General features: G+C 38.5%; 1 protein-coding gene across 1 annotated transcript; it reads right to left on the reverse strand.

The window, feature by feature from the left end:
- LOC143017807 (uncharacterized) lies at positions 1–10616 on the reverse strand. The gene is made up of 5 exons (XM_076172701.1): positions 10465–10616; positions 5211–5438; positions 3309–3483; positions 2892–2997; positions 1–1135 (listed from the first exon to the last, which is right to left on the reverse strand). The coding sequence occupies exons 2-5, from the start codon at positions 5436–5438 to the stop codon at positions 979–981; spliced, it is 666 nt and encodes a 221-aa protein (XP_076028816.1). The 5' UTR covers positions 10465–10616; the 3' UTR covers positions 1–978.
- Positions 10617–12316: the final 1700 nt, after the last annotated feature.

The following is a 12316-nucleotide window of genomic DNA, read 5'->3' on the forward strand; positions in this document are numbered from 1 at the left end:
TATTTGCATTAGATTTTATTTCAATGGTTTATAACCTTTAATCACAGAATCAAATTGCAATTCGGGAGGTCCGATCACATAATTGTAAATTGTTCAATTCCAATCACAAAATCAAACTGCATATCCCTCAGTCAACTTTGCGTAGGACATGATGCTCTTTCCCTCTTTTATTTGTAATAAGTAGAGGCTTAGTAATGTTCATGACCAGGGACTTGAAATCGTAAATGATGACTATAAACTATGAAATAAAAACAGTAATAAAAAATATTGTAGAAAAATAGGAATGGTTGAATTAGGCTTACAGAGAAGGATGTCTTTTTTTTCTTAACAGAGCATGTGTAATCAAACCCAAAAATCAATAGACCGAAGCGAACCGAAGTGGATGTTGACCAGTTTGGCACCATAGCGGACTATAAATTTTGCTTTGGTAGAGAATTTTGTTACACAAATATAGTGCGGATCACAGCCTGAACGAACTCAATATAACAAAACGCTCCTCAAGCTGAGAAGGAAAGGTCCCGATTCTGTTTCATGATCTTTTGGTATTTGCCCAATATTCTTTTGGTATTTGCCCAATATTCTACATAATACATCTCGGTGTTGAAGATACGAAGAACAAAATGCAAACGAGGAGGAGGAAGAAAAGGAGGGAGAAGAGAATATATAGAAGGAAAAGGAGTTCAGGAACATCAATGAATTCGAAGAAGGCATTAACTTGTAGATCTTGGAATACAGATTTCTCAGAATGGTGCAAGACTGCTTTGAAGAAGGACCACGGTGAGAGATAGCAAACGAGGACTAGTCATCTTGCGCAAGCCTTGTTGTCCGATGGTTAGGATGAAACCTAAGTAATGAAGCCTAACTTTTTTTTTTTTGTCCATCTCCCTCCCAAGTCAAAAGCCTACCACTTAACAATGAACAACATCGCATCACTGCGTTCCTTTTCCCTCGGTCCCTTCTCAGCGAGTTTTCTGGTACTTAGAAAACGTGCTGGGCAATTCTCTCACAGATGACGGGCTTCGGGTGATAACAAGCGACGTCGTGCCACCTGACGCCGTCTTGGTAGAAGTTGTTCAGGATCGCCAGGCAGTTCTCGATCTGGTTTTCAGCATTGTCCGGCTGAGGTAGCTGTTGCCTGCAAGAGAGAAAGCAAACCATTTTAAGTAAAGGTACAATCACACATGAATATATATATATATATATATATATATATATATATATATACATATATATGCAGGCACACATGCACACACACACACACACACACACACACACACACACACACACACTAAATTGATAGCCTCATTGGAGAATATCAGCCCCGCACCTTCTCGTACATTGTCGTGATTTCTATGACAATCTAGAAGACTCATAACATCTCATGAACAATGCCATTAAGAAACACATGGAAAAGGAACGCAAGATCACTTTATCCAGCACAACAGTGAACAAAAACACCAAAATCACCTACAAAAATTATTACTCCCATCGCCTCATAATGGCTAAACCTGTGAATATATACAGTTATAAACCATTTATCAACATGATCATACGTCTGGAACCATACTCTCAAGTAATATACGAAATAACAAATAAAATGCCCATTGTGAACTGTCCATGCAAATGATACTTCTGGGTAAGCAAGATGGTAAGGTAAATTGTCCTCTTCCATATATCTATCAGTAAACCCAGAAACCAGCCTCCGCGTTTCTACCCTTCCTTCCCATACCTTTGCTATATTACTTTTGTTAGGTGTTTGAGTGTCTTCTACCCAGAAATCAACCTCTACCTCTCTACCCTGCCTTCCTATACCTTTGCTATATTACTTTTGCTAGGTGTTTGAGTATGTCTTCTTCCTAGAAACCAACCCCTATCTCTCTACCCTGCCTTCCCATACCTTTGCTATATTACTTTTGTTAGGTGTTTGAGTATGTCCACTACCACTTGACCAGCCACCTAGAGAAGAATCACGTTCTTAGAAATTGTTAGTTTGGTTACCGCCCAGAGTGGGTTGCAACAGACTTTATCTCTGTTATCACACGATGAGTGCACAACATTCTAGATTACTTAGACGACTAACGAAAAATTATTTAAACATCTAAATCTGCATATATAATACCACTGTACATTGTTTCTGATGTTAATGCCTAATTGATGAATAAAGTCATGACAATTTGAACCACCTGATACACATTACGGTACCATTGTATATTTAATTAGTTTTAATATATTACTATTCTATATTCTGTGTAAGGTTGATGAGGTACGGGTCGATGGTCTGAGGACTCTCGGGATGCGTAGAAAACGGAAAAAATGTTGAGAGCCTCTGTGTTGGTCTCAGTGAGAAGGCAATTACGGCCTATGACGATGTGGAGAAGGTATTCAGCGCTCTTTGGAACAAGAGTCTTAAGTACAAATTGTACTATTGCTTTGACTTTGCCCTGCCGTTCACACACTTGCTCTGCAACTATTTGAATAACTCTGGCTGCACGATTCGAACCATCGTCATTGCGGCACTACACCATTTTGACCCAAGGACGCTATCAATTGGACCACGGGGTGGACGTATGCATACATACATACATACATACATACATACATACATATATATATATATATATATATGTATATATATATATATAATATATATATAATATAAATATATATATATATAATATATATATATATATAATATATATATATAATATATATATATATATAATATATATATATATAATATATATAATATATATATATATATAATATATATATAATATATATATAATATATATATAATATATATATATATAATATATATATATATATATATATATATATATATATATATATATAGAGAGAGAGAGAGAGAGAGAGAGAGAGAGAGTACTCACGATCCGGTGTGTGACCAGTCAAGATTTCCAGTTGGTTGTCCATTGCCCCAGACGAAGTTTGGATGACGATTGGTAGAACCGCTTGTCCAGATGTACTTCTGGTTTTCTGTAATTATAGAGAAACAGAATGCTTCAGACAAGTGGGGACTTAGGAGAGCTTCTGCCACAACCCCAACGCCAGGAACCAACTGGTGTCCTGGGAATGTGTTCCGAATTGTACTCCATCTTATAAAAAAAAAAAAAAAAAAAAAAAAAATCCATGCAAGAGAACGAATCCTCTACGAGAAACCTCCCTCCCCATATCTTCTCCAGCGTCAAGAATCTGGCAATGGAACTTTCAAAATGACAGTATGCTCACTAGTAACACCCCCAGCAGTGCAACGAGTTGCAGGAATTATAATGAACAGCTATACATACCATCCGTCAGCACTGTTTTCACCCACTCGTTTTCGGCTACCGTCTCGATGCTTATGGGAGCCCAGCCTCCTGGGAGGCGTTCGCAGTATTGTTTTGCACTGTCCCAGGTATGAAGAATGGCGGTGCGGAGTCTCCATGAAAAATGATACTCAGAGCCACCGCGAGTGTCGTGCACCTAGAGAGAAAATGGCATGTTATATTTCTTTATAGTTTTGTGTACATCATGTCCGTGTATGCAACGTCATAGTTTTGTGTACATCATGTCCGTGTATGCAACATCATAGTTTTGTGTACATCATGTACGTGTATGCAACATCATAGTTTTGTGTACATCATGTCCGTGTATGCAACATCATAGTTTTGTGTACATCATGTCCGTGTATGCAACATCATAGTTTTGTGTACATCATGTCCGTGTATGCAACATCATATTTTTTATATTTTTCTATAGAAACGTGTTGGTTCCTTTTATGATTTATTTAACTGGTGTTTACGGAAGCAGAAAATCAGGCTGTGAATGCGTATTTGAGGTGCACATAAACTATAGGAAGAGTATGTTGGGTATTTCTGTTGTTTCAAATATGTGCATATGACTGTTCAGAGTACACTGGATTTTCGTTTGCTATTTTTGTGATATTTTTGTTTAAGTGAACCTCATTTTTACTTTGAGATTTTTTTTTCTATTGTTTTGAACTTATGATCATCTCGAAAATGAAGGATGATTTAATTCTTTGAGTGGTGCCCTTGAACTGATGTCATCATTAACCAATTTAACTACAGCAATGTCATATTCTATGCTCAGGTTTGGTGGTTATCCTCTGTCACTTCAACAAATCTAACAATAATAAACTACAGCATGATAGTGACTAGAGTAAGGGCATACATTGTCATTGCAAGGAAACTGGATAGAGGGAAGGGAGAAGGAAGAAGGGAGAATGATCAGGTGTGACTAAAGGAACGAGTGTCTACTTTCACATTTATTAAATTAGTCTGAATGAGAACAAAAATACAGGAATCCCATTCTTTCACATCAGTCTTTCCTATTAGTAAACGCACCAACGACTGTAACAGCACTGTAGGAAAGAGGGCAAACGCAGAGTATGGGAGTCCAGTATATTTGACGTTTCGCCCAGCAGTAGGGCTTCTTCAGAAATAACATAGTTGAGAAACATTTTACTCCTTTTATAGCCCGAGCTTGCGGGGAGAAACAAACATTAAAATGCAATTTTAGTTACCAAGTAACAAGCAATTTGCGCAAATTGTGTGTACACCATTTTAATGTTTGTTTCTCTCCGCAAGCTCGGACTCCCATACTCTGCGTTGGCCCTCTTTCCTACAGTCTTTCCTATCTTTACTTGCAAGTAAATCTATCGATAGTCGCCAAATTAGGAAAAAAAAGGGTTTCGGTCACTAAATCTTTCGTGAGCACACCCGTTGTGGATCCTGCTCCTGTCACGACTATTTCTAGGTCCGGATATATTCGTATTCCGAAACCTTTAGATCTTATTTCTGTTCGTTTAGTGCCGGGGTGAACTGCCCAGTTGTTGTCGTGAACCTAGAATAGCTTTATTTATCTAAAGGTCTAAACTTAGTCTGAGCTCTCGAGCCCCCATGCACAAAGGTTGGAGGCCAACCCACATCCCTCCATTGAATGGCAAAAAAAAAAAAAAAAAAAAAAAAAAAAAAAAAAAAAAAAAAAAAAAAAAAAAAAAAAAAAAAAAAAAAAAAAAAAAAAAATTATATATATATATATATATACATATGGCATAGAAAGACAAATGAAAATGTTACGGGCATGGAGCTTTAGTAGACCTATATGAAATACTGGACACCCTCTGTTTTGCTTTATTTACCATCAAAACGAAAACTGACAATGTGACATTGTGTTTAGCTCGTACTCACAATTGAAGTCGACGGACCTCCTGGCTGTGGAACTGGAAGAATAGGTTGTGGAATTGGATGAATAGGCTGTGGTACTTGGGGACCAGGATGAGGTACTGGGTGAACAGGCTGTGGTACTGGTATTCCTGGATTTGGACGAGTTGGGTACGGCTGTGGAAAGACAATCGGGAAGCGTACCTGGGACACCGCAGCACTCACCAGACACGACAACACCAAAAACCAGTGCATCTGAAACAAAGAGTATGACAATGGTCAGGCGATCATGCTGCGAAGGCGAGAACAATAGCAGAGTATAACCGCAATCACCATTTCTCGTTTTTATCAGTTACCTCGCAGTATCAGTGGAGTAAGACACTAAAGGGTCTCCGTCCTACAGAATAGACATAAATTCACTAGAATCAGTACAGAGAAGAATGACCAAAATGATACATGGACTCGGAAATTTGCCTTACGAAGAGAGGCTTAGGCACCTAAACTTACACTCTCTGGAAAGACGCAGAGTGCGGGGTGATCTAATAGAAGTGTTCAAGTGGATCAAAGGCTATAACAAGGGTGATGCAAACAAGGTCATCACAATAAAACAACAGGGCAGGACTCGCAGTAATGGGTATAAACTGGACAAATTTAGATTTAAGAAGGAAATAGGCAAGAATTGGTTTACTAATAGGGTGGTCGATGAATGGAATAAACTTAGTAACCATGTAGTAAGCGCTGAAACTATCAGTTGTTTTAAAAAACGATTAGACAACTTTATGGATGGGGATGGCAGGTGGTGGTGGATACGGAGCTGCCTAGTGTAGGCCTTATGGTCTTTTGAAGTCTCCTTTATTCTTACGTTCTTATGTAAAGTTACTCCACTGGCCAACACCATCGAACGCTACTGCCTAGCGTGTCCCACTGTAAGACATCTACTACCCCAGGGACTACCGTTAGATGCCATCTCTCGTCATCTCCTATCACAAAATGTACTAGACGAGATTCTTGTCCGTTACCCCCGCTTTGGTGGGTTTTCATAATACCTGATGCCCTGCGTGGCATCTCTGGCTTACTTGCCTTTTGAACTGATGTATAATACCCAGTATCCTGTATTATGTTAGTTACTTGCAACTCGTGTATTGTGCGTGTGTGTGTATCCCAGTTGCCTTTCTACATTCACCCCCCCCACTGTATGAATCTGTTGCGTAAAAAAAACAACAACTAAAAACTAAAAAAAAAAAAAAAAAAAAAAAGTTACTGAGGAAACCGATCGCCATCTCAGGCTCCAGCCAAAGAACCATCACCTCATTTATGTTGTGGTAGTGTCTTGCGTTGTCAGAGCTTAATGAAATGCGAGACCTGTTGCGGTTCTTAATTTGTATTGGAACATCATATTTGGTGTAGGTTGCAGCAGCGGAGTTAATATCTATTTAGCTTAGCTTTTGATATGTACACTGGTGGTGGACAGCCAAAATACTAGAACACTGTCTATGAGCACTGTCCATAAGCATTTACTTGTGTTGGTGTAATTGAGTAGGAGTAGTGATGTGGTGTTGTGTATTGTATTGCAGTAGTTTTTTGGAGTCTGATGTGACTATGTATTGGTAAGTGGTCTCATGTAGTGTGATGGGTGCTGTAGATTTTGTATTGTGATCGCAAATGCTGAGGTAGTCTACCTATCTATATATCAAAGACTTTTTTCACCCTTATCAGAGAGGTAGCGAAGTCAAAGGCACGTACATCCACCTATGCCACTCACATCCACCACCCTTTCCCACCCCTCATCTTAGCTCCTCGTGGATACCGGGTCATTCCTGTATCCCACCCACTGCCCTGGTTTGGAAGCAATGCAGCAAGACACAGCACATCAGCAGCAAGGCCCCCTCATCTTAGCTCCTCGTGGATAACGGGTCATTCCTGTATCCCACCCACTGCCCTGGTTTGGAAGCAATACAGCAAGACACAGCACATCAGCAGCAAGGCCGCTTCATTTAATCGGTGACCCTCCCCCCTCCGTCCCCTCGTACAGAAAAAGAGAAGACGGGGAGAAATCCTTTCGGGCTGCGTCAAAATATCATTCACACGTAAGCATGATCACCGGTCTAATATAAGGGACGGTACAATTACTGTACCACACTACGATGTGTTATTCTGGCTTGGTAAGGTTGTGGGGATATGTGAAGTCCCTACGAAATATTAAGCATGGAATGACAGTGGTTGTGTATGAAGCCTGAAATTAGTGTAATAAACTCAATCATAATGATTAAGTACCAAAATTAAGATTGAAAAACATAGAAAATGTATATATCCAAAGCCAATGATCTTAATTTGTCACAAGTCAATGGTTACCTGACCTCTTCGACCATTGCACAAATAATTCCAGTAATTCCACATCCACACAAACCTCTGACGTCTTTTGTCTGACCGTCCGGCAGGCCATGTGACCTGATATTTATCGAGTCTTTTGAAGACTTGGAATAGAGTTCAAATATATGAATTACTTGTTTATTATTTTTGTATTTTTCTTCAAGTGTGAAATGTAAACTTTCTCGAGAATGTGCATTTTCTTTTGCAACACACTACAAGTCCCCGAAAGTCTCCTGCCGTTTCATGAGGAACAAAGGATTACAAAGGATTACAAAGGCAAAGCATGCCGACAGGAGACCTTTTGATCCATATCTAGGTCGGATGCAAAAAAAAAAAAAAAAAAAAAAAAAAAAAAAAAAAAAAAAAAAAAAAAAAAAAAAAAAAAAAAAAAAAAAAAAAAAAAAAAAAAACGTCCCAAATAACCACAAACGCCTCAGGCAAGAAAACGTGATACCAATACCCCTGACCCGAAGAAAATTGGAAACCTCTACCCAGCATCTCTTATATACTTCGCTCAGTAGGAGGCTATTGTAATTGTGTGTTGGGTAAACAATTACATTAGCTTCAAACTTATTTCAAATCGAAGAAAGTTAAGTCGCATTGGTAGATCACCTTGTAACACCCTTCTAAACCTTTGCATTTCAGCTATGTTTTCAGTCTGCCACTAGATTTTAAATGTTTATTCTTTCTTTCCTCAAAAGTTAGTCTCGTTCCACTCATCAAAGTAAACCATTTGCTCGTGAAACAGAACAAAAAACAGATATGAGCTATTAGATTTGGTATACATTGTTTGGTATATTCTCTATATACCTTATAAATTTTATCCGAAAATTGACATTTTAAAGTTGGTGAATAGGCTAGAATACCTCTTTGACTGCTTGAGCTGTCAATTAAAGAATGAAAATCTCACTAGGGTCACTCATATTGAAAAGATCTTGCACGAATGAGAAGACAAAATTCATCTAGTACTCACAGTTACAACAGATCAAAGATTACTGCCACGTCCTCGTGGCGACCAGGAAAATTCCTCGTAAATATATTTGGCATAATGACGACGTAAATTAACGCCCACCCTATAGGTATACTCTCCATCATGGAATGTAATAAAAAAAAAAAAAGGTACAACAAAATGTGCATCTCACCAGAAACTGGCAAGGAGATAGGATTGTAATCCCACAGGCATTCAACCATGATACTTGATATTTTCACGGTCGTTTCTCTTGGATTATCGTCACCGGTTATACTGCATTACCTTGCATATTTACAGGTAGTGTTTGCTACCGAATGCGAGTAAGCACTGTCCAAACAGACCCAAGTCTTGAACATAACCTGAAATCGACGAGGATCTACACCTACAGTGCGAGAATCTACAGCATTTCCAGAAGACCACAAAATGGAAAATCTGACGAAAGATCTGGAGATGATAAACTGGAACATCGTGGAATTGGGCGATGTCTGAAGACAGGAAGAAAAACTCGAGCAGGTGCTAAGTAGCTATCCATTGCACCACTGTAGAGCCATAAGAAACTAAATGTTCAGTAAAGTAAGATTTTTAATTAATCAAGAGGTTGCTGGTAACGCATTGAAATCCAGAAGCGTATCAGATAGAACAGCTTGGATTGTAATTAGGTTATTTAAGATACAATCTAGATATATTTCAGTTTTATACGCTATCCTCACATAGTTCAAACAATGAAAAGAAATCTTTCTATGGTAATATTCGTCAGGAAAAAGACTGAATATACGTTTGTAAACGGAGACTTTAATGCTAAAATATGGGAGAATAGGTTAAGAGAATCATGCATTGGGAAGTTTAGAATAGGTGAGAGAAATGACAAAGGCGAGACGGTAGTTAATTTTGAAAATAAAAAGTAATGTGAGAATAACGAAAAAAAAAATCTCTAAAGCGTGCACATCGTAAACAGTTTAAAAGTTCTAATGCTCCAGATAAGAAAACGAAACAGACTTCATATTAATTGCATTAACAGTGTTACTGTCATGAATAAAGTAAATAGCAACAATAGAATGATAGGTTGCATAGTTAAATTCATTTTAGGGTTTAAATCGTTAAACTTGTTTTGAAGAAGAAAATAACCCTGAAGAGGATAAATGATGATAAAGAAGGATTTTCAAATGGAGATTGAGAACAGATTTGAAGCACGTAGAAATAACAAGGAGAACATCAAACTGAAGCACGCACGCATGCGCACACACACACAAACACACACGTAAACGCACACACACACACGTAAACGCACACACGCAAACACACACACACACACACACACACACACACGCAAACACACACACACACACACAGGAGGGAAATAGCTGTCGATCACGAGTCCAACACGTGATCCAAAGACCAAAGACCAAGTGAATACACACACACATACGCAAACACACAAACACGCAAACACACGCAAACACGCGCAAACACAAACACACACGCAAACACACACACACACACACACACACACACACACACACACACACACACACACACACACACACACACACACACACACACACACACACACACACACACACACACAATGTCTTGTTTATAGTGCGTTTCATATGTTTAATCCTTCAGCATTAAAGCCTGTTCTTAGTTGAATAAGTCGTCGTAGCGAGTGACTGAAACACTTTCAGGGTCGGCTCTTGCCCAAAACCGAATAGTTGGCTCACGTCAGCCAGCACAAAACCTCTAAATAACATTTTTGGAACGAAGTGATTGATATAATGATAATACGATAATATCTTAAGAATTGTTGGAACAGCCTTGTTGAGTCCTCGAGTACTGTAAAGCCGGTAGACTTAGCTTTCGTGACCGTATTTTAATTAATATGGCTCACCACTTCACAATTAATTATTTTTTTCAGCTTTTCTTAGTGTTTAACTTTCTTACCTTGTTGTTTGAGATCACAGTTCGAAACTGGGATCTTCTGTCTAGAGGAACCACTTATATATCCCCCAACTATCTTTCTGGATGTGGAGGGAGAGGAAGAGTGGAGGATGGAATTTTCAGGATGGGGAAGTCCAGGTATGACCGGACTGAATGTTTGTTGGAACTCAGGTTAGGAACACGGCAACCACACGGGAGTGACGTCTTCCGTGGATGAAATATTCTATTTCCTCTTCGCTAATTTTGCCTTTATCGGCATCTGTACCCTATAATTGCATTTTTATTATTTAATAACCAAAGATTGTACGTTCACTGCTGTCACTGGTACGATTGGAGTGGGTGGGATAGGTTGTAACGGCGGGATGATGAAGCGTGAAGCAATGGGGAATAGACACGGAGAAGCCGTCCCAGGTTTGTTTTTGTCTACCTGCACCGGAATTACCCGGGATTTCCCGTTTTCTATGTTCACCGCGCTCAACTCCCTGGAAACGAAGCTTCATACTGGTTTGAACCTCATAATTTTTTACTTACCACTGACGTTATAAGGGATTTCACGCACTTGAAATATAAGTTTCTTAATTCCTTACTGTAGCCTTGCCCCCCCCCCCGTCTGTAGACTACAGATTCATGATACGAAATGCTTACTTGACAGTGAAACGGTAATACATCATGGAAGAAGCTATATCGAAACAAATATAAAGAATCTAAGTATTTTTTCAAATATATGTTGCTTATCAGAAGTACTTGTCACATATAAAGTAGTCATATATATGTAACAGTTGTAATGAATGAATATAATTGACCATGTGATAACACAGTCAATATGGCAAAAATAAATAAAAGTATAATATTCAACAGAGGTGGGCGGTCCGATTCGGAAGTCCGATTATTCGATTAATCGGCTTCGCATTTTCGAATCGGATAATCGAATCGGACTGACCCCCTCACCAAACGAATCGGATAATCGTAATGGGTCTGTCGAACACTTAAAGCAATCTGCGATTAATCTAGGCCGGCGTCGTCTTTGTTTTCTCGGTGATCACGAATAGGATTTACTTTTTTTTTTTTCGAATCCCACCTCTGATATTCAAAGACGATTTCTGATGATAGTTTTTTTTTTTTTTTTTTTTTTTAAATTCAGAGCTTCTGCTAAGATTACAAAGGATTACAAAGGCGGAGCATGCCGACAGGAGACCTTTTGGTCCATATCTAGATCGGATGCGAAAAAAAAGAAAAACTATAATAATGTAAATAACAAATAAAATACATAAATAAATGCATAGGTATAGTTAAATAATAAACAAACAGGCAAATAGTAAATGATAATAAATTGACATATAATTAATAATAAATGAAAATCAGACAGACAAATGATAACAAAACAAAAACAAATAATATAAAATGAATTATAATCATTACAGATGATGGTGAACAATGATTAAGGTGTTGAAAAAAGGCAGTACCGTAATAACAATGATAGCAGTGATGATGGCAGCAATAACTGTGATGACAGACACAGAAAGACAGACAAATCCCACAAATCACATGGCCAGTAAGTAGTCTAAACTTTCAGTTCACTTAGGAAGAAATGCACCTGGCCTTAGAAAATTGAAGCGTTTCACTTCAGTTTAATTGAAAAATAAAATATATGAGTTAGCAATTCCTAGTAAGATTAATAATCAGATCCGTATCCATTGTTCAAAGAAAGTAATTCTTTAATCTCATCGTAACCGACGGGATGTCAGCCAGCAGCGGCGGCGCCAGGAATTTTTAGTTGGGGAGGCTAAGGGGGGGTGAGCAAATTTTTTTTGGGGGGGGGTTAATGGTTGGGCTAGCACTGATGGCTGACAAATCT

Source organism: Oratosquilla oratoria, chromosome 33 (genome assembly GCF_046742065.1).
Source record: "Oratosquilla oratoria isolate Oo_2021 chromosome 33, ASM4674206v1, whole genome shotgun sequence".
NCBI classification, from domain to species: domain Eukaryota; kingdom Metazoa; phylum Arthropoda; class Malacostraca; order Stomatopoda; family Squillidae; genus Oratosquilla; species Oratosquilla oratoria.